The sequence below is a fragment of the Manacus vitellinus genome, unplaced genomic scaffold (genome assembly GCF_001715985.3).
Source record: "Manacus vitellinus isolate BGI_N305 unplaced genomic scaffold, ASM171598v3 scaffold_4_pilon, whole genome shotgun sequence".
Taxonomy (NCBI): Eukaryota; Metazoa; Chordata; class Aves; order Passeriformes; family Pipridae; genus Manacus; species Manacus vitellinus.
The window spans coordinates 6,178,269-6,206,174 of NW_021940604.1; the positions used below are offsets into that span (position 1 = coordinate 6,178,269).

Sequence of the window (27,906 nt, forward strand, 5' to 3'; positions counted from 1 at the left end):
GTTACTCAGGGGATTCCTACTCCACAGCGATTAGTCAGGTGCGCAGAAACTTTGTTGTGCAAACCACCCCTTCTAAACTTGTGCCCTGGATCTGACAATGCCCAGATGAGTTGCCCACATGTTGTCACCACTGTATATGGCATGATACTGATATGGGAGAAGGGGACATCAGGAAGAGTTCCAGTCTAATTGGGAAAGTAGAGGCCAAGTTCTGAGAGCGTGTTACGTACCTGCTGGCAATTGCCTAGGTCATTTCCTCACATAATTTACAGTTGTGTGGGGCACCGTGGTTCAGTTGTTGATCATATCACAGTCCTATGGGAACAATATTGATTTAGCTGAGTATGCAATATCACACATGCATTTAGTATGTTTTAATTATCTTCAGAGAATTAAGCTTAAGCTTTCTGTGTGTGTGTGTAAAAGTGTAGGCTTTACTTACTTTTAATAGTGGCTCATCTCTTTTCAGATCTGTTCCGATTATTTTTTTCTGTTAAAGATGAAAATGATCATTTTTGTGTTAACCATTTTTCTCAAAATCATGCTTTAGAAAGTCCCGATTCATCAGTCCTACAAGGGAAGGTGGAGAGGGGAAGCATAGGTATAATGAAGAATCGGTTTCTTTTGGTTCAGAACCGCGTTGTGAGCAAGTAGTACCATACACAATCTAGAAAACAAGTATAGAAGAACGTAAGATATATGTAGGGCAGGTGGGTCTTACGGTGATAAATTTTGTCTCAGTGTCACTTGGTGTTTTATTTTCAAAAAGCACCACTTTTTTCAGATAAAGCAAGAGGAAAAAGGTTCCGCTAGGTTGTGCAAGCTACCCATTCCATGAAAAGTGGGAATAAAGAATGCAATCTATGATTGGAATTGCGTTGCAAGACACAGTAAAGGTTTTGAAGTTAAAACCATGTTTCTGAAATGAAATGCTTCCTACCTTGTGTTTCTCCTCGCCTAAAAAATCTTTTAACCCACATGCTCAAAATAATGTTGTCTAAGGTGCAGGAGGCTTTTTCTCCTGAGCACAATAGGAAAATGTTGAATCTTTTGAAAACAGTTTCTGTTTTTCAAACACCTTTTCGTTTTCAGCATAGATAATTAACGCCTTCTTCACAGTGCTTGGTGCCCTTGATACATCTGTTACCTTTGACAGATCCTTTCTGTTTGCCACCTCTTCCTAACATGCTTCCAATATTTTCAGCACAAAATAGCTTTGTATCTTTGATGTTGGTTGTATATAGGCTCAATTAAATAAGAAAGCTGCTGACAGAATGGTGTAGAGTTGAAACTTGAAGCTTTGTTTCCATAAAGATTTTGTCGTTGGTCACTTATCTTCAATTTTTGCTGCAAATTGTTTGACTTCTTTTAGGTAAGATTGTTAAGACATGCAGTTTTAGCTAGGACTGTATTTGTTTTCAATTTTACAGGTGGTATGTGCAGTAATTATGTAGAGAGAGGTAGGGAAGGGAAGCGGGGGGGGGGGGGAGCACTCTGCGTCTACAGCCTTAAACAGCAAAAAACCCTTCCCGCTGGTGAGGGTGGCTTTAAAACATGCCTTTCTGGAACTTTCTGGAGTATCTAGACACGTTATAACAATGCAACTGTTCAGTACCACCCCCTAGTTGCTGGTGGATGGTACCTTGCATTTAGGCTAAGCAACCTGACTTTGAAAAGGGCTGTTGAGGGTGTTCAGAGGGGCCCATGAGTTGCTGAGCTGCAGCAGTGGGAACCTCCAGCCTTGCTAGTAGAGAGCAGCGATATTTTAACCCTTTCTTGAGGTTTTCCATAGCTGCCCCTCTACAGCTTTACAGTATGGTAGCGCACAAAGGCGACTGCTGCAGTGGTGCTTTGCAGTGGATTTTGGTAGGCAAGGTCTTACGTTTCTCCGTTTTGGAAGTGGAGAATTAAAAGGAAATCGCCGTGTTGGAACAACAGAGTAAGAAATACGAATGGATTAGAAAAGGTGCAGTCACAATGTCTAAATAAAAGGCTTACCGGTGGCAGTAATTGTTAGTGCTTATATTGGGTGGTATAATGACAGTTTTTCCGGATTTCCCACATATTAGAATACATGTGGTTGGAATTTTGTTTTTATGATATCTACCACTCCTTTCTTAAGGGAAATTAAATAGTGACTGCTCTGAGTTTCGGTCTATGTACAACAGTCATTTAGATCTCTACATTGTCAAACAAATAAATATCAAAAGCATTTTCAGTGCAGTTACTCTGTTTCATGCAGTGTTCTGGCATGAAAGAACTAATTGCATGTTACACATTTTCTGCATATATATATATGAAAAACAGTATGACAGAAAAATATAAAAGAATTTGAATATATGCTTACAGAGAGAAAACATGTGCATGTGTATATATATCTTACCTGTTTCATATCCTAATGATGAGCATGTTACTGCCATGAATTTACTGATAATCTATTGATATGGTACCTATGGAGCAATAAGTTATGGCAGAGTTGTAAGGGATGGGAGGCTGTTCAGATAGGTCTCATAGGTTTCCCTGTGCTGAGCAGAGCTGTACACAATCTCAAATGTCAGTTTGTCTGGAAATTGTAATGTTTGATTCCTGATGCAAGCCAAAATATTTTTGTACTTTTCTGTCTTTTTGACTGTACAGAAACTGCCCCAATCCGCCCATAGCACACCACTTTTTTTCTACCAAGTTGCTTCTGATATGTGTAATTCTGTTTAAAGTATTACATCTCACAAGGCTGATGGTTATTGCTTTTAGTTAGCTAATATCTAGAGTCTAATTTTTTTCCTTCTCAGGGATTGGCCTTGTTCCCAGGATTTTGCAAAATATTTGCAAAGGGAGAGTAAACCAGCAGGTCAGTCAATAGCACATCCAGCAATGTGTGTTGGGCACAGTGTTGGAGATGTGAACGTGTTTTTTTGTTGGCGTTGTTTTTAGTGTTGTAAATCAGCTTCCCCAAAAACATTAACATTTAAGAAAAGGTTTAAAAATACGAGCAGGACAGATCTGTTCTGCTAATCAGCTTTTAAGAACGTGATGCATCATTGTGTTTTATCTCGAACACTGGCTGACCAAGAACAGAGCTGCTTCAGCGAGCTGCGTCCTTGAGCCACTGTGTTTGTTGTCTGTACATGCTAATAAGGAGAATGAGGAGAATTAATAAGCAATTTGAGCTGCAGCACAGTTTCTTGAAACATCTTTTCAAACCTTTTTAACGCAAAGTTATTCTGTCATTTAAAGAGGGATCATCTTATTACTTAATTTGTATATTTCAAACTAGAAGTTGTGGATTCAAAAATAAAAATGTTGATCTTTATTGTTGCTAGATCCGGTGAGCTAAGAGATAAATGACTAATACCATGAAGAAGAAGCAAATAAATGAAAGGGAAAACCTGAGAGAAAGTGGATGCCAGATTTAATGAATAATTACCCTGAACTGGGTCACGTGGTTTCTAGTTTTTACACAGGTCAGACTGTGAGGAGATGGCATTTCCTTAACCGAAAGGCCCTGAGTAAGTAGTCTCAACAGCCTTTGTGTAGAAAGTGAGGAGATCTCAGCTGACCTATCCTTAATTCATGAGATTTATACTGTGTGACTGTCATGCCTTTATTTCAGGCATAGGTTCAGGGTCATAACAAAGGTGTGTCTTTGATGTATTTATTCAAGGATTGCCCAGGGAACATGCCCAATCCTTGCTTGCTGTAGACCTGAAATGTAGCCTGAAGTACAGGTGTGTAGTGGGTTGGCTGCCACATGGTGGCAGATAAAAAAGGAGAAGGAAAAAAAAAAGAAGCAGAGAAAAAAGGGAAGGAAGGGCTGTTGCAGTTACCAAAGTTTATTCCCACAGTTCAATGTGCATTTAAAGCTGTGTACTCCCTCAGTAAGTCCTTGAAGAATTGCCAGAAACCAGTGTTGATCATGTAGGTTTGTCCCTGCTCCAGTGAGAAAGACAACTATCTACTACAATTGCTGAATCCTAAATTACTTGAAAAGGAGGGCAAAGGAAGGAGATAGTAAAGCTAGTTAAACTGGGTTTCATAGAGATATTAATGCATATAGTCATATTTATCTTTGATATAAACTAAGGACTTTGAAAAATGAAAACCAGATTAACTTCCTATCACCTTTGTTTAAAAGACGAGTTCAGAAGTGGTGGTGCGTGGGTGGCTGGGGCTGATGGGAAAACCCTAAAAGCTGAGACTCTACGCTAGAAAAGAATTATGAGGGTATATCTGCACCAAGCGCTACAACATCCTCCGTGTTTCGTGCTATCCAGGCTATTTCTTATAGGCAGCTCAGCAAGATTGTTGTGTGAAAATTGTAATTGGAGTTACATTTACATTGTTCTGCATCTGGACTAATGAGACCCACTGAGTTGTTGGGACTACAGAGCCTCCCCCCACCTGCCACAAAGTCTTCTGTAAGTCAGAGGGCAGACTTGGGTGCAAGACCAAACAGTGTGAACTGGACAGTGTGATGGGGGTTGACTTGGCACAACTGAGCAAGAAGTGCACCCCAAGAGCAAGAAGGTGATTTGACAGTAGTAATTCAAGAGGATGCACCTGTCTTTCCTCATTCTTTTTAGATTTTGTTACCATGGGGAAGAGAGTCCTTTCTAAACTGATTGATCATTACCAAACAGGGGAAACAAAAGTATTGTAAAAAGCAAGTATTAACATACACATTTGTTTTGTTTTGAGCATATTTTATAAGTGCCAGAGGCATGCCTTTTTAGTAAGCAGGCAGTTGGCAAAAACCCTCTAGGTATCAGAGAAGCCCTGTGCTATAATTTTCCTAGAATAATAATGTCAGACAAATGACAATAGAAAGCCTATAAAATTTGCAGCCAGCTGGGCAAATTCTCATGTGTGAACCATGGAAACTGTACGTGCCCATGCAGAATATTTTGTCTTGATCAGAGCTGCTCCAGTCTACTGCATCCCTTGCCAGAGTAGCTATAACCCCCTCACCTGCCAGCTGCAAATAGCAACTCCATTAGGTGAACTCTGAGGAGCTCTGACCCAAGTCTCAGAGCAGCATTAAGTGTGTGCTCTGTTGGAAGTTTTTGCCTGGGTAGTTAAGTGTAGATTGATGATCCTTTTCAGCATTAGTGTTAACAGGATATTATATGGAAATTGGCGTGCATCAGAAATCATTATTAGTGCTTATTTTCAGATTCCCCCAAATAAGATGGAGAGGGCTTCTGTGACCTCTGTCTTTTGTGAATTAGTTATTTTGTCCTTCTGTACTTGTTCCTCATATTCTGTTGTTTGGATAACAGTCTGGGCATTAGGTGTAGCTGTAATTTCTCCTCTTAATGGTATTCCACTTCCTGTGACTCTTGCTTAGTTTCAGCTAATCCTATCTCAAACAAAGTCTTGATGAGCCGAGAGAGAGCTGGACTGAGCTGAGGACCAAACCAATGCTGAGTATGGCTTTCAAGAAGACCAAATTATAGTAATTCCTTGTGTCATCTGATCACTAGGTTGTACAACTGTGTTCCAAAAAGGTATTGTTCAGCATTGCCCCTCAAGGGTTTTGTCTATGTTTCAACTCCTTTTCTTTCTGACAGGGAGGTAAAAATGACTGTGTATAATTTACTGTAAGTGTCTTGGTTACGATGCAGTATTCTTTGTCAAACTGGATCTGTATGAATCCTTTATTGAAAAGCAAAATAAAAATACCGGCAAAGTCTCATTACTTCTGACAAAAAGAGACTCAGGGCTACTCCCCAACTTGTACTCTACACGTACTCATCAGGGGTCCTCCAGGCTGACATGATGCTTTTGAATTATTTCTTCTTGTAAAATAAACTATTAAACGCTATTCTGTTCAACTGTTAAATCATAGAATACTATATAAGTAATAGTGGTCTCGGCCACAGCTGACCATTTTGCAGATCACATAGGTTGCGCAAGGAGGTGGGAAGTTCATGTTGTCATGCATTGGGGAGGACCTACAGGGCCTCTGGACCCCGCTCTGGCCAGCCCCAGAAGGTTGCAATTGGACCAGGGGCAGCGATGGGAGCGGGCTCTAGGAGGAGTGAATTTCCCAGGCAGGACAGGCATGCTCCAGCTGTGGGATACTCCTGCTTAAACCACTAATTTCGTCACGTGTAATAGATCAGCAGTGTATGGTTAATACACACACTCCCTAGAACACTACCTCATCATTTACCCCTTACCACTTACAGTAGCCTTCTAGCCCAGAATTGCAGGATACTGCTAGCGTGGTTTGAGTTGGTTTGTTAGAAGCAAAAAAGGTGTTTGGTTCTTTAGATAAACTGGAAAAAAAAAAAACAACTAAGAGCAATGACTAAAAGTTACTTTTACATAGAAATAAAATACGGGGCAAACAGACCCATTCAACTGTACTGTGAGGAAAGGAAGGTGGACTGGAGCAAAAATTTAGAGCAGTGCCTAGGGGAAAGCTACAGTATCTGATACAGATATGAATATGTAGATGAAATCAACAGTGCTTCATATAAGAATCAAGTCTGCTTTTTTTAGTGATGTGGTGAATTTTTCACTGTAAAGAAAAATCACCCCACCTTCCCAAGATATTTACGTGTGTATGGTCAGAAAAGCCAGCTAAAATAGGAAATGTTTAACTGCCACGAGTAAGTATATAATGAGATCTTTTTAATTAATATCAGAATATCTTAAAGTAATAAAGAGTGTCTTGTTCTTTTTTTTATTTATTGGAGTGGAAGTGATATAGTCTGAAGATGATTAGGAGAAGGATGATGCTTGCCTAATTCTTAAGGAAATATTCTCTTCTACTGGGGTGATGTGTTTGAAGTACACACGCATTCCCACTAGAGGGGGGTCAGCTCAGCCCAGGTTGTAATGCATTTTGACTTTTTTTGTTTTTTTTGAAACTCAGCATGAGGAAAACCTCATGTTGTCCCACATCTTTTTTCAGTACTTTGTGTTGTGTGTCTTACGGTGTCAGCAGTTACTTGTCTCGTACTCAACTGCCTTTTATACAAAGAAGTGAAAATCGAAATGAATGGACTAACACAGTAGTATGCTGCTAAACACAGTGGTAACGAGGAATATAGAGGATGTTTCATTGCATCATGTGCAGGGTGAGAACAATTATGTATCAAAGAAGTGGTATGATCATTCTTGGAAAAGCAGAAGTGGCGTTATCAGACTTGCTCAATAACATTTTTAATTAGAATTGTTATCTATACTAGCTTCACTCCAAACCAGTTTACTGTCTCTCTGAGCCTTATATTTCTAAACATAAAAGAAAATATTTCTATATGTGAAAGAGACTAAGAGTATGTTACACCAGCTTGAACTTCTGCTTTACTCTTTGATGTCACAGTTTGTTCGTCTTTTCAGTTTCTTGGTGAAAAGAAGGAGGATTGAATTTCATATGTGTGCTGGTCATTGTGCCGTGTTAATTCATGTATTTTGGGACTATGGCAATCATAAGCATTCTCTTGGCCACAAGCAAGCAGGAGCTTCATTAGCACAGGCCAGTTGCTGACAATACAGCTGTGCTCTACAGTGAAGGTCTGCCATGGTGAGGTGGCCTCTCTGCAGATGAGACGGAGCGCAGAGGAAAGACACTCTGCCTGATCTGTGCTGGGTCATGCAGGGGTTCTGTGCCATCCCGTCCATATTGTACTCCTGCAGCTGGTAGTGTTGAAGGAGCACAGGGCAGAGGACAGGCAGCCCTGGACAGGTTCAGTGGGGCCATCAGCCCAGCTGAGGCCCTTGGGAAGGAGAGGAAGGAAGAAAGGACAGCACGGTCAGGGTGGTAGAGTGTACTGAGACTGGCAAGGCATCAGCAACTCTGGTGAATTCAAGGAGGGAGTCAGAGAAGGACCCATTGACACAAACAAGGCTCCATTTTTTTCCTAAAGAATCTCCAGAATAGAAATGTAGCACAGTTATTAGCATTCACTCTCTGCAACTACCTGAAAGGTAGAACAACTGAGGTTGCAGCAAAGTGGGGGTTGGCTTCTTCTCCTAGGCAACTAACAATAGGACAGAAGGGCATAGCCTCAGGCTGTGCCAGGGAAAGTTCAGGTTGGATGTCAGGAGGAATTTCTTCACTGAAAAGGTGGTCAGGCATTGGAATGGACCAGGAAGGTGGTGGAATCACTGTTCCTGGAGGTGTTCAAGAAATAACTGGATGTGGTGCTTCTGGTCTAGTGGACATGGTGGTGATTGGTCAAAGGTTGGACTCAATTGTCTTGAACATCTTTTCCAAGCTTTATGATTCTTTGTGTTTCTATGATTAATGAACCTGGAAGCATGTGACTGGCATAATACTGGATAGAGAAAACTGAATGTGTTTGAACAAGGTTGTTCAAGTTTTGGGGTCTATCTAGTGGTAGTAGCTGTATGTCATACCAAAACAGTAAGCCGAATGAAAATGAGCATTCACACTTTAGATGGGTAACCACATTAACCCTAACAGAGATGCTTCTAATAGTGAATGACTTTTTACAGAAGCCACCTGAGCATTTGAGTAGGGCACTGTATTGTGACAAGCAGTCATACCGTTATTTCCGATCCAATGGCTGATTATTCTTTTTGGCCCTGGGCAAGTCACTTAACCCTCTGTCTGTTTCTTCATCTGTAAAATATATTATGGATATTTATCAGTCTCACCAGGACTGATTGTTTAATATTTATAAAGTGCCTAAAGGATTAGTGGCTTAATATAAGGAGCTAATACATATCATATCATTTTAGATTGATTTTATTTACTTGGATTTTTTTTTGTACCTCCTATTGAATGAGATGCTATTTTGTAGCCTCTTACTGCCATTCCTAATTAGCTGGACAGGTCACAATTGGGTAACTTCAGGTTCATTTTCTTAATTTATTCCTAGTTCCTATAAATGCTTTATCTCCCTCCCCCTTTTCTTTTTTTGCCTCCCTTTTTTAACTTAAAGATGAAAGAATACCATATGTTGCTAGATCATGACATAAATATATTTAAGTGCTGCCATCATTGTTAGTTTATCAGCCTTTCCATTATAAACCCTCTTGTTCAGGGGTTTATAACTCTGGCATTATAACATGCTTCAGGCTGAAACTTCACATTCATTTTTTCCCTCTTGATTTGCTTTAAATCCTTCACTCTTCTTAAGTTAAACTGGAGATTAGATACATTAGTTATAGTTATACTAGTTGTATAAATTATAATGCAACAGTAGGCATTTTAAATAGGATGTAAATCAGAGAAATAGAGAATTTCCTAGTTGTTAAACTCTGAGCCTGGGAGTAGAGATCCAGGATTCTTTTCATGTGTGTGTCCCTGGCTTGGCACATGACTACTAAGAAATTATTTAACCTCTTCTGCCTCACTCTTCTCTCTGTATATTGGGATGATGACATTTCTGACTTCACTGGTGTATTGGGAAGCTTAATTAATTAGAATTCATAAAAGCACCGAGATTCTCAGGTGAAAGGTGCTGAAGTGTGAAGTAGTTTTAGGGAGTCTAATGAAAAATCAGTGTGCCTGCTTTTCTGCTTCTATTCCTGTTGTCGCAGATTAGCACATATCAACTCTTAGAGCTGTGCTGTGTGTGGCAACCAGCAAGGAGTTTCATCTGGAACACCTCTCAATGACCTGGGAGCTTGCTTTTCTCAGGCTTTCAGATATTCACTGAATCTCTCAGGCAGCTAGTGTTGTTCTTTGCCTGGGCAGTTTGTGTTCCCTGAGCTCTACAGTTTTCAAAGAATTCTCTATGCTCAAGACAGGACAGGAGCTTGCAAGCGAGACGTCAGCTGCAGAGTTTGCTGTTAGTGCTGTTCAACTTGGTGCTGGTGCAGGAGTACCCAGCCTGGTTAGAAGATAACAGGAGGGGAAGAGTTCAGGTGTTTCCAGCCTTTTTTTACAAGGACTTACTATGACAGATCATTCTGGTTGTGCTCAGGCAGCTTTTTGGTGTAGTCAAAACTTCATATGGAGAAAAATGTTCAGCTGTAATACAGCAAATTCTGGGACACTGACTGATAATCTTTATGTCATAAATTTATGTGGAGAACCTTGTTAATGTCACGAGGGATGCTTTCTGAGTTTCCTCACTTGGGGATTTCTGTTGTCAGCTGTTAGTTTAGCACATCATATCCTATGTAGGTTTCCTAGGGTTAACCTAGACTGGCATCTTCATTTACGGATTTCTTCTTTACCTGATCTGTGGTGCTGTGCTCAGGAGAAAGAGATTCTTGGTGGTGGCTAAATTTGAAATTATCTTTCTCCTTATAATTTCAGGTTGAAGTCTTGGCCTCCGAGGATGCTACATTTGGACACAAGGTGTGTAGTTTGGTGCAGTTTTGTTATGTAGGTCCCAACAATATGGATTGTTGGATGGGATGCCACAGAAAATGACAGTTTTCAACCTGAGAATTGAGGGTCCTGTGACTTGCATCCATCAATTCAGAAACTCCCTTATGTGTGGTAATCTGAGAATGGCACACAGGCTGTCTTAATCCTGTTTAAGACCTGTGAGCAAGTTTTACTTGCAGAAACCCATGTGGAAATATGGAACATCAGCTTAGCAGTAATTATTAAGATTGGACTTGCCCAAATACTGGATTTGTTCTTGTTCCATAGATTTGCAACTGAAAAATTGTAGTTGTTGTCTGCTTTGCAGTCTGCTGAGTAAACCACTTTGTTCAGGTCCTTTTTCACAGTGCATCCCAAGTAGAAAGTACATTGAACAGCTGCATCACCCTGCGTTCAGTTGTAGATCGGTGTGTGGCATGCAGTGTGCCTGTTGGAGAGACTGCTTCAGACGTACTCTGCTAAATGGATGGGTAGTGTCCTAGTTAGAGCTCAGGTTTCTTTGACCAGTGAGCATTATGGTCACGACCACTGTTTTAATTGAGCAGATGATTTTAAGCAGGGCAGATTGTGTGTAGGCTATATCTAGTTAGCTAGGAAGAGAGCGGATGGGGAGGAGAAGAAGGAGATTGTAGGAACAGTAAGCTAAATCATGACAATGAAGTTTCCTGCTTCAAAGGCCCACATGCTGTGATGCTACTGTAGGTGAGAAGAAAGCAATGCTATTACTATTAAGGTAAAAAAAGGCAAGAAAATAATAAATAAGTTCTCCAGGTTTATTTGGAATACAATAAACAAAATTAACCAGCAGGAAAACAAAAGCACTTTAAAAGCACCTGAGTATTCGTGATACCAGAATTTACATTGTATCGGTATTGTACATTTCAATGTTGATATGTGATAAAGTGATTTAAATAAATTCTTAAAAAACAGAGCTGCTCCAGTATTATTTGAAGTATATAACATATGGTAGTGTGCAGTATTTTCTGATTTTTATTTAATACCCAGCATGCATACAAAATATTCATTGAATATTTAATAAACCTGGAGGGTCAGCTCTTGTGAACTCATCTCCATAATCCTTCAGACTATGTGAGTAAACAGAAATATTACTAATGATTATTGTAGCCAATCACCCTTAAAACTAAAACACTGTGGAGGAGGCTTCTAATTCTTTTTCATGGCTAGACTTACAAGGTGGTTTTATGTCTTATAGTCATCTTGATGGACATCCTTTGAAACTCCTTTTTATTACCAAAAGTTTTAAGAATTTTCTGTTGCTAAGCTTTAGTTTTAGAAAACAGAATCGGTGCTGTTGCCAACTCATAACATCATCCTCCAGAGTCCTAAGCAACTTTTTTCTAAGATTCATCTTTGGAACCAACAGGGTCTTTTTAAGTCTCTTAAAATAGTAGCTTTCTATTATAGTGAACTGTGTATGCCTAGGAATGTCATGTACTTTTTATCAGTCAAGAGAAGGTAAATGTATCATCCTAAATTTGTTAATCTGAGAATTCATTTGTGCTGTCTATTTAGACATGCTGTGAAAGTATTTTCTCCCCTCCTCTCCCCTAAGAAATGCTTCCCTCACTGTCTGTCTCACTGACAAATAAATATTAGTGTCTCTGTTACATTAACAGATGAGTTGGTATGCCTGCAGAGAATATGTATAAGGACAATTTTTTAAATGAAAAATAGTTCATTTTATAAATTAGAACCTTAGCTGAATACCAGATAACATAGTTGAGAAGAGTGTAAGGTTAAAAGTTTGCACGATGCGATGTTTTCCTTGGTACCTGCTTTTAGCCTGAATTTTCCTCCAGGGCTATTGCAGACTGTTGAGAGGAGCTATCTTTTTTGGATTTTTTTGGTGTAGCATATGCCTCAGTTTGAAACATTGTAGGACCCCTCTGTATCCATGATCAGAAGCATAATTTGCTGCAGGGGATGACTCTTCCTTTGACTACATCTTTTCCACCTATCCTTAGACACTTGCCACTTTTAGGCTTGATGACAGGCTCTGTTGCCTGTAGATACACAGAAGAATGCTGGTTTTTTTAAAAAGGTTATTTCTAGAGTGGCAAAAGAACTTGCAATGTTATTTGTTATTCTTAAATTCTCCATGATTTCAGTCTCATGGTAGGTACGCATACTTGCAGGAAATGGGACTGTTTCCCAGGAAAAGATTCTGAATGAGATGTCAGTACATTGTTCAGCTTCACTGTAGTAATCATCGAAGAAGTGAAGATCTGACTGATGTAGTCTGCCCCTTAAATGTTGAGTCTTCAGTTGTGATGATCATCATCAAAAGTGTGTGTAGAAATCAGCTACAAGATGCTTTTGATGTAAGTTATGCATATTGATTTGGACAAAACAATTCTTATTTTAGAAAATAAAACTAAAAGCAATTGTGTTGCACTGCCAAAATATCCAGGGAATAGGCATCTTGAAGTACCAAATCCTATCTTTACTCCATGGAACAGGTGCAAATTGCAAACCATTAATAGTAGTCCTTAAAAATGTTTCCTCCATCTCATCTTTTCCGTAAGAAAACAGTCTTCCCCAAACAAATGTAGAATATAAGGCATTTGTTGGAATAAAAATGACATTTTAATGTGAACTTTTTTAATTTCCATTTTGTACATGTGTGAGACCGGTACTCTTTAAAAGGCCGTGAAAATCTAAGCACGTTTTCAATCAGTTTAAATAAAAGTTGTTTTTTGATAAGTATAAAGATGTATAGATTTGACTGTATTGCTGTGCAAACCTTTCCTTTGCTTGAAGCAAGCAAACCCATTCAGCTTTCTTTGCAACTAATTTTCCAGAAGGAGGAAGCTGTTAGCGTGCTGTAACAGCTTTGTCGATGATGGTACATGTGGTGTTCAGTTTAATTTACACATGCATTTGTGTGTGTGTTTGAATGCATGTTTGTTTCTTAAAGCAAAAAAACCTTCCAGCTTTTGACTGATCCTTCTGTTCCAATATATAGAAGGGTTATGTATGCACGGTTGCATATGGAGAGATTTAGGGGAGATGACCATGGAGCAAATCGTGAACAGCTGATAGGTGATTTGGGACAGACTTAACAGTTATGCCTGGTTCATACAAATTCTGCTGAGGATAAAATTATAATAATATTTTTTTTATACATATATATATATATTAAAAAAAAAAGTTTCTTCTGAACTGTAGTTGGTGAGACATTAACATGAAGTAAGAGTGAATAGATGGAGTGGTATCTGCCTGAGTGTGCAGTCAACACAGGAATGTATTTCAAACTTGTAAACTCCTTGAGTCCCATTAATCTTATTAAAGCCTAATGATGACATGTAAAATACTAACAGTACCAACGTATTTTGTGTTTATTTTAGCTGAGTGTGAAGATATATTTTATCAGATAGGACCAGTCAGTATTAGCAGATGGCAGAGAAAATTAGGAGGAATACAAAAACATGGAAAAAAAAAAAGAAAAAGAAATAAGGTGCACAGGGCCAATTTAAAGACCATGGCAATGAACAAATAAAAATAACAGTGTGTGAGTTTTTTAAATCCTCCTAAGACATTCAGATGCTCAATTTCCATTAGAACCTTTTAATCCCTGAGGTAGAATTGAAAATCTTGGTCTGAAAGGTTGTTTATGTGATAAAGATTTAATCCACATTTTATTGTTATAGGAGCCACATATCGGCATCAGTTGAAATTACAGTGTCGAACACAGTAGCACGTACTCAAGACAAGCTGCAAATGGTGTCTGACCCTATCTAGAGAGTGAGATGCCTGACTTTTTAAATATTTGTGCTTGATTTACTCTCCTTTCCCTCCTTTCCCTCCTTTCCCTAAGGCTTTTACTGTCAGCATCTACCTGACCCAAATAGCGTAGAGTAGAGGAGGCTTCATTCAGTTGAGCCAGGTGAGATCATCTTGTCCACGTGTCCCGACCTGTCTGGACCTGCAGAGTGCCATAAACTGTGTTTGCAGTGACGGCCACAGAGCCCGCCTACCGCAGCTAATGCTGAGGTGCAGTGATCCCAGCTTAGTGCTGCATTAATATAAATAAGTTTGTTAATGGCAGTCCAGCAGCTACATGTCAGAAGGCTCACAACTTTGTGCAACAGGAAAAGAGACACTTATGTTCCCACAGTGGGGGAGCTCCACCAAGAACAGGACTCTCTTATTTGGTAGTGAGCTTTAATCCTTCCATTGTGTGTCGTTTTAAGCTGTGTTGTGATGTAATTGGCTTAATCATTACTATTATGTTGCTTTGCACAAGTTAAGATTGTAATTTGACATATGGAAATAAATGGCAACTGGATTAGTGATTTGCAGGTGTCATTTAAAAACGGGGCAGGGAAGAAAGCCTTTCATATTTTGCAAGTGGCGTGTTTGCTAATGTACAGAGGGAGAATTAACCACAGAACTGCATCTCATGCTGTTTTGAAGTAGGAGCAAGCTTCACCTGTTCTTTTCCGGGACTGTGTGCTGCTAGGGTTGAGGAAAGAGAATCTCATTCCCGATGGATGTGTTCGCTATAGGAATGATTTTACATTTCCTTTGCGGAAGACAAATACGGGAGTAAAGCTTTCTCTTTGATCGAGAAATCAGCATAATGGAGAGACAGCTCTATTTAAGAAATGCAGCAAGGGTGGCATTTCTGATGTGGATGTGTCTGTATGGTGGAGCTTCCAGCATTGTTCGTGGAAGTAGACATATTTTTGTTTTATGACACAGCATAAAGTGGTGAACTTGTCTCCATAATTTAGTAACTCCGGAAGATGTTTAGAGAGTCTATTCCTAAGTCTTTTTAAGTATGAGCTGCTGGATTGCATTTTGAAATGCTCTTTCTCCAATACACAATACAGGGTTTTAAGAATCAAATGTGCTCAGAACTAAAATATCTGGGGTTTTTTCCCTCTCAAACATGCATTTACTTGAGTTTATTAAGGTGGTTTCGGGTTTTTTGTGGGGTTTTTTTTCAGAGGAGGGAGTATGTGCTTTTGGTGGAGGGGTGTTGCTTTCCTCCACCTTGCAAATGCTTCATTATTGCAACAATCAACACATCGTGGTGCATCTTCTATAGTCCGCTTATTTTCATGATCCCAGATAGTAGAAGTTCAAATCCCGAGAGGAAATTGAGCTGCACAGTGTAACTATGTGTCAGCTTCCTGGTTCCAAGCATAGGACATCAAAGAGAATACATTTGGTGGCTGACTGAGTTAGGGCTATGCAAACCTAGGAGGAAACTGTTGTTCTAGCGGTATCTGCAACACAGAACCCTTGAGCTATGAGATGGAGATGCCATGTGATAAAATTGAGAAAGCATGTTCTCAAGAGATATTTTTTTTCCTTCTTATTTCTTTTAGAATTTGTGTTAGTTTGATTGCAATAAAATAGTGCTTACTTCGTGGGAAGAAGAAGAAAAGGAAGCCATTGAAGGAGAAGAAAAAAGTAGAGATTAAAAATTGTTCTCTTTTAACATTTGCCTTGCTTAAAACCATTTTCTTTTGTTGAAGACCCTAAGCAGCCTCTGCTCCTGCCATCTGGTGGTTACTAATAAAAGTTGCACCTTCAAAGCTAAATTAAATTGTTTTAAAACCAATTAATCCTTTTCAGAAGAGGATGTTTTCAAGTGTCTGAATTATCTCTATCTTGATATGTTGACACCAGGAGGGTCTATGTGTGTGCTTAGTATATGGGAAAATAGAGAGAAAGTAGTCCCCGTTTACATCTGTCTTTGCACTGTTGGCTAACGTAGGAATCTGGAGGTTGTAAATAAGTTTTTGGATTTGTTTCAGCTTAGGAAAAAAAATAGATATTCATATTAGCCTCCAGTAAATTCTGTTTTGCTACTCATAGCAGAGTTAGGATTACGTTTCCCCAGTTCCGTTCACTTCTTTGTGGAGTTGTTTCATATGAGGTGTTCAGATGACTAAAAGCCTTTTCCAACCTTCTTTGAGTCATTGTTAAAGCTGTGTTTTTGGGTTGCTGAAGTCTCCTGAGTGCCCTCTGTACTGGGTGCTTTCTAAGAGTAGAGAATGACATTATAGCAGGAAACAAGGTGCTCTTTTTCTATTCTTAGGGACCCCTGATAGATGTGTCAAAGTGTTTTGAGGTAGTTATGACTAAGTAGCAATAACCTGAACGTGTTTCTGCCTGAACCTGTGCATATCACTGCAATGTGATTTGGGACAATCCAAGAACAGGCGAAACGGAGAAATTGTGGTTGCGTGTTAGAAATTTTATCTACGTTATCACTAGTTCTTTATGTCTGGTAAGTTTAGTCTCAATAAATATCTCTGTGATTTGTGGTGGTTTTTTCCCAATTAGTTTTATAGAAATTAAGAGGTCCACACCAAGATATTTGTGGCCATAAGTTCATCTCAATCCATTGTACAGTCCCAGCTGTGGTCCAGCTTCATCCTGAGTGCTGCAGCTGTAGAGGAGTGTATCTAACCACCTTGAGTATGGAGGGTGATTTCAAACAGCACCTGCTTGTGGTGTCCCACTCCTCACAGCTTGCTCCTGCTTCCCATATGGAGAGGATTTTAAAGTTCTCTGGGAGGATGGGAAAAAAAATGCAGACTTCTTACAGGTTATGATGCCTCCTTGTGCAGTGGGTGGGTCTGGACAATTTCAAAACAATCTTGCATGAAGAAGAAAAGACGAAATTATACATAGAACAGGAAAAAGAAAAAGCTGTGTTAGCTGAGAGCCCCCAGTTGTGAGAAAGTCAAGACAGGCTAGATAAATGATGTAATAAGAGTTGGTTCAGTGTGGAGTTTTCAGAAGCAGATGCGTACGCAATTCAAGGCAACTACTTAGTATTTACTCAAGTGATGTCTTTAAATTGGAGTTATGGAATGATTTGGGTTGGAAAGAACCTTAAAGATCATCTTTTCATGGGGCAGGGACACCTTTCAGTAGACCAGGTTGCTCAGAGCTCCATCCAGCCCAGCCTTGAACACTCCAAGTGTTCGCTCCACACTCAGAGATGGGACATCCTCTCTGGACAACTTGTTCCAGTGCCTCATTACCCTCACAGTAAAGGCTTGTCAAGCAGTTTTGCTTTTCTGGTCAAATTCTGCTCTTCTGTGCCAATTTAGGTTGCCACTATATTGAAATGAACTGCTGCAACCAGCTCTTGTGGCAGCAGCAAGCAGCAGCAGTTCATGCTTCCCCCTGCTTCTTTTCTGAAGAAGTAGTCTGTAGTATGGTTTGCCCTTCACAAACTCCATGGAAATGTCAGAAGAGTGCAAAGTTTGCTACTGCTTTCATGGTGAGAATATGCATCACCTCAAGGGTTTGAACTCAGCATTTCACACCAGTCACTACATTGCAGCGATTTAAGTTACTACCAAAAAAAAAAGAATTTATTTTCTCAGTCTTCCTTCTGTTACTCATTAAATTTTTAACTGGTGGGCGCACTTAGGCAGCCTGAGTCTGGTGTGCCTGAGCTGTCTGGCTGGGTGTGCTGCTCAGTGTCCTCCCTCGCTCAGCTGCCTGCTGTTGACATGTAACCGAGGGTGATGCTTGCCTGATCAGGCGGGTCCTTTAGAGTTCTGTGTGGCCTCTTTGATTTATACTCCTGGTTTGAACTTTGAGGGAGTATCAGATTTACCAAGAAGTCATCTAACAATCGGAACACAAAGTTTGCTTGTAAATACCTGCACATTTTAAATAAATGTTGAGGCAGGTGGTCTTTTTGGGGGTGGGAAGAGGGCAGTTCAGAATATTTGCAGATAGTTTGCTGTTCCTCCTTGATGAGGAGAGCAGGTTAGACCAGATTTCTTTTTCTTTAAATTCTACCTGATTGCACAACTGGTGGGACCAGAACTATGCCCTCCAGCAACCAACCCCACCTTGCTACAGGAAGCCTGCTCTGATTCAGATTGCATCTTAAAAAACAACAACAAAGCCTCCACAAATATTTATTTCTTTACAAAGCTACTGTTAATTTGTTTGCCTTTTTTTTTCCTTGTGTAGCATTCTTTTTTAACAGCATGAAATACACATATAGAAAAAGATTCAGAATTCTGCTGTGTGGCTGCTTCCCCTGATTTCAGAACCGGCTTGTTAAAACTAATGCTAGGTTTGAAGAATAGGGAAATGCAAAGAGGAACGTGAGAAAGTTGTTGGGTAGACAGATGTGATTTAGGCTTTCATTTCCTCCGATCCTTTTCTTTTTCCTGAGACAAGGTCAGGTGTGTATCATCGTTCATATCTGTGCTTTGCTGTGAAAAGTGCTGTTGACATGTTGCAGATTTCAAGAGGGAAAAAACAATTACAATAGTGCAGAATCTTGGGCTTTTTACTGAATGTACATTTCTTTTACAGAAGATGTGATTTTGTAACTTTGAAACTTCAGTTATTTTAGTTTGCTTTTTTAAAAATTCCTTCTTGTGAGAGAGTTTTCTAGTGAATTGGGATATTGATAATTTTGTTAGATGACAATGACACAGGGAAATCTTGTTCTTCAAGGTCATTCCTTTGATTTTCTTGGTGAACAGTTAATTATACAGGGTCTTATAGGAGGATCAAGATTACAGGTGACTTTGGCATGATTTTCATACTGTTGTAATGCTTTACATTGTTTAATGTTATACACATGTAAACAATTGTGGCAAATTTCTAGTGTAACAGTCATTCTGTGTGTTTTATGATTTTACTACTAAATCCTTGCTACTACCTGAAATAGACAACAGACAGATTTACAGTCTTTTTATTATCATTTTAATCTGAAGCCAAGTAAGCATTATTTGTAGCGTTCAATTTAACGTGATTGTCTGTTTTCATTCCATCATCCAATTCCGACCCCCCCTTATCAAGATCTTCCCGAGCCTCCTGCAAAACTTCCTCACAGTGTTATTCCTTGTGTCAGAACTGATGTACCGATTACCTTACAAATCTATACCTAGCATGGTTCTACAACTTGTGCAAGGGCTGTGCTCCAGTGGAGGGATGTACACCTTAAAAACATTTGTGTGAAGAGCAGTTAGAATACATGCTAATTTAAAAATTCATAAATGTATTTTCAGAAATGCGTTAAGTGCTGTGTATGAAAGAAAGCAATGAAGTGAATCATGTGGAACTGGCTTTTGTCACATCTAAGTAACTAAATACCATTATAGCACGTAAGATTGCTGCAAAAGCTTTACAGTAATGTAGGTATGGCTGTTTATATGCTTATTAACTTGCAGGGTTTTTTAGCTGTGGTGTGTGCAGAATGCTGCCAAGGTCAAAGTTGTTAAGCTGCCTCGAATAGTACTGAGGAAAGGAATTATGTTAGGTAAAGCATTGGTTGGGGTTTTTTTTAAGTAACCTCCTTTTGTTTTTTTACAGCAGTGGTGTAGAAAAGGATCTTGAAGGAGAAATTGGGGGATGCTGGGCTTGGAAGCAGCATGAAATTAAGGAAATAGGATTAGAACTGCAGTCTTTGGTGGAACGAATGTTGAAGATGGTCACCATACTCTTAGGATCCTGTGCATTGCTTGGCTTAGTTATACAGAGGTTTGAAAAGTGAGAAGTTCAAATTTGATACAGTGAGCAAGAGAAAGCTAATGGAGCACATTAAAAATGCAAGCTGACCTAGATATACTGTTGAATGGTGCCATGTGGTGTGCAGCTTTATGTGGCAGGCTGGAGCACCTTGTTGACCAGAATAAAAACTAAAAACACTGATAATAATGCATTGTTTACAAATCCGGAGAGAAGATAGAAGAATGGGGCTGTCCTGTTCCATTTTATAGGTGATGTTAAGAAAAACAACTTGTTCACTATGAAAGCAGCTACTGATCTTGGTTAAATGTATACAACATTTTTTTTTAAAAAAAAAGTACAGAAATTACTTCTGCGGAATGATCAGTGTGCATGCCCCATTGCCACAAGTGCATGTCTCCTTTCTGTTCTCTTCTGTCAAAGCTACATGTACACAGAACCCTGGAAGTTGGAAGAAAAGTTAGTATTATGTTAAGAGTTTAAGAGTTAATTGATCAGAGCTAAGTTCTTTCTCTCTGGAATATGGTGATATTCAGAATGGGAAGGGGTCGCAGAATCTTGCCATTAATTTTACGATACTTACTTCCAGATTAACTTTGAAGAACTGTTTTAAGAGGTGTCAAAGTATCAGAAAATGTTAATATGATATTATTTTTCAGATAATGAATATTAAAATAACTTTTAGCTGCTGTTTGAAACTTGATGGTAAGTCATTCATTTAAGTATTGAGACAGTTTCACCTTGGAATTATCATCTCAACTTATTTATAAATACCAAGAAAAGCTTACAGAGGAAATGTTGACATCCCACCCCCGACATTTGCCTTAGCTCTCCTCGAACTGTGTAAATTCAGGTATATATTATTGGGATGTTATATATTTTTATAGGACTAGGAGGTTTGAAATTGATTTTTTTTCTTAAGGCTGAATGTTACAATGCATTTTCAGTCGGTACAATAATAATAAACAAGACTTGCATGTACCTGTGATGCATTTGATTCCTCCCTGCAGTGACTCATTGTGGATCTCTTACAGCTAAGTGCTTGTTCCTTGTGATCAGAGGAAAATGCTACACACCTTCTGCTTCGTGCCTATTAAGTTCAAGTTTGTATTGTAGGCAGCATTACACTGCTATCTGTGAGAACTAAAGGGGAAAAAATATCAAGAACAGTAAGTGAAGGGAAAATTCAGAAAGCCACTTTGTTCCCCCTCAGCCAGAATGTCAATTTTTAATCCATTTCTGTTTTCATTCTTGCTTCTTCCAAATTTACAAATTTTTCTTCCTATTCAGAGGTACCCTGTTGAAATTAATGACTGTAATGGCAGTTGCTCTTTTCTGTCTTCTGGAACCCAAATGATGGATACCAGCCTTTTTAATCTTGTTATGCTAAGGGTAATGTATGGGTCCTTTATCTGGACCAGTTTTTTGAGTTGAAGAAGGGATTGTTTTCTTCAATTTTGTTATCATTTTTCCCCCTCACCTTTTTCATTCCTTGAGGGACTGGTCTGGGGAACAAAGTGTCCGTGTTCCTGGGAACAGAAATAGATTGTTCCATTCATAATTTAGTGATCTATTTCTGTTTGGCAAAGTTAAGCACATGCTTAATTTCAGGTCTCTGATTAAATCTCACTGACTCCACTATGACTTAGGTGCTTTGCAAAACTGTGGCTTTTATTCCCATCTCAACATCACATCATTGCTTCTGTCTCGTTGCTCTTTTTCTCCTACTTTCCCCACCCCCCCTCTGCCATGCTGCAAGTTGACTGTGCTTAGTGTCAGCAGTTTATGTTCTGCATGTTTAATGAAGGCCACGGCTCAGCTCAGCATAGCCCTTCCCCTTACGTTAACAGAATTTTGATAAATGAGATTTCCTCATGTGGAGAGCCGAGAAGGGCCTTTGACGGGAAAAGGCAGGGCATGAAATCAGCAGGTGTCAGGGTGTGCAAATTATAGGCATTTTAAACAAAAAACAAAATAAAGAACTTGTTATGACTATCTTCAAAATGTGTATCTTCCTGTGAAGCACAAAAAAGGATTTAACAAAATACTTTAGCAAAACAAAAGTAGATTCAGAGAGCAGTAATCTGAACCAACGTATTCCTGCCTTCCTTTTTGCTCTGTATTCTCCACACCTAACACCTTAATTGTCAAAGTACGCTGTATAAGCAATTGGATTACAATAATCATTGTTGAGTTTAGCACATGGAAATGTGTTTCAGTTGTGGTTTATATCCTGTGTTGATCTAAACCATGAGAAAATCTCTATTTTATGCCCACTCAAGCTATTGACTGCAATAGAATAACAGAGGGAACTGGTTGTACAGATAAAAAGAAAGTGCCAGCAGATATTGAAAGAAACCTTTTCATCTAAGGTTCATTTCTAGGATCTCTCCTCCTTTTTCGTTTATATGTTCATTTTTCTGATACTGCTCACTACATTCCACGCTCCCACCCCTATCCCGCTCTGAATTTCAGTCATTCTCCTTCATGCAGATTTAGCTTGTTCAGTGGCTGATTTCCTATTCAGACTATATTGCAGTGTAAAAGATTTTTTAAGAAAATGGTTTTTGTGTGCTTGCATGTGCCAGTGAGGTATTGGATTGTTGAAATAACATCAAACTCTTCAGTGGAGATTATAATCTGACATGAATGATCGAAGGCCAGAAATGGATCCTGCAGACCTAAAAGTGGAGATATTTTATTACTCTAGCTAACATTTCATAAAAGTTTCTGCAGCTGTAGTGGATTAGAGATGAATTGTTTTTGTTGGAAAGATGAAGAGAAAGGACAGTTGGTATGGTTATAATAATTAATAAATAACACAGTTAATTACTGGGTCTCCACTATGTTCAGAGATTAATTTAAATCAATTTGTGCTCACTTCTATTAAAATACTCAAAACTGTATTTTTATACACACACATGGAAAAATAAAATGCATATACGCAAAGCTGTGTATTTAAATATATATGTATAATTTTACTTCTTATGTGTGTATGTTTAGCTACATAGGGGTTTTTTTCTCTTTTTTGGTGGGATTTTTGCATGGCTTGAAAACAGAGATAATTGCTGATCTCATAATTTTTTCATTATTTGTTTTTTACCATACCTGTGCACTAAATCTTCCTGTAATGTCTGCAAAGAGTTTCTCAGGATTTTCTGCTCACCTCAGACTGCTCTCCTTCCCTCCTGTCAGCCAGACGGTGATGGGGCCCCTTCACAGTTGGGAGCAGCTCAGAGTTGCACATGATCACCCAATGGATTATTCTGGTGTACACAGTTTCTCTTACAGAGAGTATATTTTTTCTTAATTATTGAGATACATTCTTTATTCCCATTCCATCTCGTTCCAAATTTTTATTTAAAAAAAAGTAAAATAATCTAGTAGTCATTTCTTCAGATGTTTTACAGCAAAGCAGTGTACTTGCAGTGCCTTCCGACAGTAGCTGTAGACCTTAAACTATATCGTACCTTCTCGATTTTACAGGGTAATTCGTAATACCCTTTCCAGATTCCAGACTCTTAGACCCCTGTGATCACAAAGAGTATTTATAGGCTTGTTGGGGAGGTGCTGGCAGCTGGGTACCAGGCAGGCAGAATTCTCAACTCCTGTAAACTGCAGGCAGAAAAGGCTCTTCCACAGCACATGATCAGGCCTTTCAGGCCACTGGGCAAGTATAATAGCAGGTGCAATTAGTGTCCCTTCTCTTAGGTTTATTTTGTTCAGGGCAAAAGTGTTTGTGAAGGAGAGCAGAAGAGCTCAGTGTGACTGCAGTATTCCTCCCTGCAGAAAACCAGGATCAGCCCCAGGTGCTATAGTTCCTTCTGGGCCTTCATTTTGTGCATTTCATTTTTGTACCAAAATGGCAGTCATAATTTTAAAGTCAAAATATATGAATACGGAATCGCGTGGATCACATTTTCATGAGGCATATGTGTACACACATGCATGTTGTGGCACAGGTCCAGTTGCTGGTTGAGATGTGCAGAACTATTTGGTTTGTAAATTACTTAGTCCACAATTCTTCCACTGGCTTTACCAGGGAGTCAGCATTACTGGAAGTAGCTAGTGGACTATCAGGGTTCATTTTAGACACCCTTTTCTCACAGCAAGTGAGAGTTGGGCTGAAAATAATATTTGATAGGACTGTGCAGAGAATGAAGTTGGTACTCCGTGGCCAGCAAGCAGGGCAATATGGGTCAGCCCCCACTGATTTCAGTGGGATCGAGCTAGGAATACATCCTAGGAAGGAATGTGTGCCTTCATTGACATGGACTGTGCTTGTAGTGTTCTAGGATTATTGGAGAGAAGCTGTGCATGGGTAATGTGCTGTGATCGTATCTCCATCAGATTTGAAATATACCGTCCTAGTTAAACAAAGAAAACTTGTGTTAACAGGGAAAAAGAGAACTATGTCCTTTTCACATTTGAGAGTTAAGTCCTGTTTATTTTGCCTTAACATGCAGGGAGGTGGATAAAGGCTGGTTACATTTTTTAATCCCTCATCACTAAAACCCAGTAAGTGAAGCCAAAGAAGGTTTTCTTTTGCTCGTTGCCACTTATTTCCTTCAGACTACCAGGCAGAATGAAATCTTCAGTCTAGAATAGAAATGTTTCAAAAATACGTGATAAATTCTTTCTGCAGTTATTTCTAAAATACTGGATTCACTTGTGAAATAATTGCAAGTAATTACAAACAACAGCTTATATGGCAGCACCTGGTTCTTTTTTTTTCCTGCTGCAGCTATTGCCACAATTTCTTTTTGTTGATCTTTACAGTGAATATACATTTTGCCAAAGAGCATTGCTAAGATTTGGAGTTAGTTTATGATATTATACAGTGATTTAAAGTAATTATACTCTAAACTATGACAAACAGTGTAATTTGGAGACTGCATTCCATACATACCCTTCCATCGTGTTCTGGCAAAGACCATCCTTCTGCTAAATCTGATAAAATATACATTTCAAATCCCAAATGTGCACACACATAAAAAGCAACAATACCAAGAATGCCTGTCACTTCGTGGCATGGCCAGGATATCAGTGCTTTACCTTTACATCTCCAGAATGCAAGTTATTATGTGCTAAACTGCAGCATTAACCTTGCACCTGGGTGAGCACTGGCTTGTCTGAGCACACTGTGCACTCTGTGGGCTGGGTGCCACAGCTCTGTCAAGGCCAGGGTGCCACACTGGGCAGTATGCTCCTATTTAACCTTAAATATGTCAAGAGCCATCCATTAGAGGGCTTTCCAAAAGCAGAGGTAGGTGGAGCCTGAAGTCTCCTCAGAACTGGGTGCCACAGTGTGCAAAATCTGAAATGAACTTTCAGTGAGGCCCAGATGATTGCTGTGTTTCAGCAGAGGGGAAGAGTTCACCTTCTTAGCTTGCTACTGGCACGTCTTTAAGGTGGTGGTGGTGGGGGAAGCCTATGAGGACTGGACAGATTTCTAGCTCTTTCTCCTGCGTAGAATTGTCTCTTCTTATTTTAGTCTTGCACTTCCAATTTTGCTCTGCAAAGTTATTTGAGTTCAGCATGTTCCAATTTAGAAGTGAAAGATGGTTTTTGCTACACTCAAATACATGCGACCATTGCACTGCATACTTCAGCACGCCTGGAATGTCTCACTCAGGGCTTGCTTCCCTTAAGGTTCATCTCTCTGTGTTTTGATAAGGGGATGAAAGGTGCAGAAAAGGGTTGATGTTGAATGGAAGTTCATTGTCTTGATCTTTGATTTATCCCCTTACCTAGATGTAGAATATCTTATGCTTAAATATTTTAGTAACTTGGGGGAAAGAACTGTGAAGTAATACGTTTTTCCAAATTTAATTTTCTAAATGCCAACAAGCTCAGTACGTTCTGGGACATCTAACCTCAAAGCACAGAGAGTCTGAGTGAGCCACTTGACTATGTAAATTGATCAAACTCCAGTCAGTAGATTGAAGTGTACATATTTGCATATGTACACTTACATATGACACTTGGTCTAGAAGAGAGTGGATTTGCTTTGCTGGAAAGATGTTCAGTAAAAGTGAATACGACCATTTTGACATCTACGCCAATCAATATAAGAGCAGGTTGCCTTGTTTCTATAATTGGTTTTGCCCCCTTGTAATTTTAGTATTAAAAAAAAATTAGGTAAGCGGCCCCAAATAAGGTTCGAAGTAAGGCAAGTAAGGAAATAAGGTTCAAATGCAATGTTATGTGTTAGTATTTCAAACTTACGACTCCCTACTGTGCAGTAAAGGTTGTGCTAGGAGATATAAGTGGAAAAGTGAAGTTCAGTTTCTGTCAATTTTGAGATTTCCTTATGCATACACTCTGAATTTTCATGTGTTCATTGAGGACATCTTGCAAAAGGCTTACATATATATAAAGTTCTGACTGCATATCTGTACATGCTCAATTGGAAGTAATAAAAATCAAAGATTTTCTATACCTTGGGTCCATTTTGTGCATACTAGCAGTATGGATAGCAGTAATAGTAAACTCTTCGGTGAAAATAAAATGAGCCCGAGATTGTCACTGTAGATTGCTCACAGCTCCGCTTGTTGCTTATGTGTCACTGCTATAAGAAAAAGCATAATAAATTTAGGAGTAGTATTGTGGGTGCCAGTCTTCAGAGTTTCAAAAGGGCTGCACAAATGTCTGGTGCAGGGCTCCTCTGTCCCAGAGGAGCCATAGCTGAGCACAGGGGAAAAGTTCCCATTTTCAAGTCATTGCATAGCAGTGGAAAGACAGTTTTTTAAAGTGAATTTTGAAAGTTAGTTAGGCATGCTAATTTTCAAAATTGTGATGTGTTGTTTCTGGATTTCAGAATGCTTTATAGTAATTCATGTTTATGTATCTGTAGTAAATGGCTATTAAGGAATTATTATTAAAGGGATTGCAAATGGTTTCAATTGTTACATATGATCTTGCAAATCAGAAAGGAGGCTGTATTTTGACACAGAAATTGTTTTAAAGGGCATCTATGTTAGCATTTTCGTTCTGTAGTTGTATCTTGTCATTCCAGACTTAAGAAGGCTTTTTAATAACTAGAACCAGTCTGCAAGGAAATTGTAAGGTAGCTGATGTGATGAATGGATGTCTAATTCCAAAATACTATTTGGACATTATCCAGGTTTTGGAATATTTTTCAGGGATAAATTAATAAGCAGTTTAAATAATTCATTTAGAGAAAGCACTTCTTGTGACTGTTCTCTGAATTCAGTTACTTTATTAATTTGTCTCATTTCTTTAACATTGTTTATAGAAGAAAACCATGACATTTTACTAACCTGCCTTTAAGATGACGTAAGTTATTTGATAATGTGGATTTGAAAGTCCTAGATAATCAAAGATTATGTAATTTCCTTGATTTTGTACATATACTGAGCAGTGAAATAAGCACATGGGCCTGTTTTCATTCATGCATGTATAACAAGGGAATGCGAATAGCTGTGTGTAGAACTGATTGCTTCCCATATATTTAGAGTAATTTTTGTGATAAGGGAGTTCTAATCCTATTTTTTGAGACCATTTATGTTCTTCTTATAATCCTCCAAGTAGTAACTAAAACGCAGAGTATTCCACTCTAATAAGAACTTAACACAACTGTAGTTTCCCTTGAATGGAAAATGCTGGTCCTTTGGTGACACTTGTATCCCGGTGTCATAGGTGTGGTTGTGCTGAAAGATCCGTGGAAAAAATGAGACATCATTCTTGTTAGTGGTAGAATCGGTGTAGTGTAGGAAATCTTTTATATTAAAGGAGATCAGATTTAAGGATTTTGTGGCTGGAACATAATGCAAATTTTCATGACCCTGCCCCCTGAGAAAGAAGGAAGAGGGAAACAGGAAAATGGCATTCTAGGGAAGGCATTTATCGTCCCAGCTTTCTCTTAGTGCTTCTGTTTCACTCTGGAAAAGTAGTGACTGAGTGTTGCTGCAATGTTACATCTGTGCAATTTATCAAAGCTTATAGGATTTTTACTTGGGTTACAGAAGGCTCATTAGTCGTCAAGTCAACTGAACATAGGTCATAATTATTATGCTATTAGAGCGTTCTTGAAAAAGATAAATAAGAGTTAGGGCTGTGAGATCTGTTGGAATAAAAGT

The 27,906-nt window shown here is 39.0% G+C and overlaps 1 protein-coding gene across 9 annotated transcripts in view; it reads left to right on the plus strand.

Moving 5' to 3' along the window:
* ARID1B (AT-rich interaction domain 1B) overlaps positions 1-27,906 on the plus strand; it is a 291,114-nt gene that overhangs the window by 138,212 nt on the left and 124,996 nt on the right. For 5 of the 9 annotated variants that reach the window (XM_029962861.1, XM_029962864.1, XM_029962866.1 and 2 more), the window contains exon 4: positions 10,241-10,282. The exons of the other annotated variants lie outside the window; for them this stretch is intronic. In XM_029962861.1, the coding sequence (XP_029818721.1) occupies positions 10,241-10,282 (42 nt within the window). The remainder of the gene's footprint in view (positions 1-10,240; positions 10,283-27,906) is intronic. 9 annotated transcript variants of the gene reach the window in all.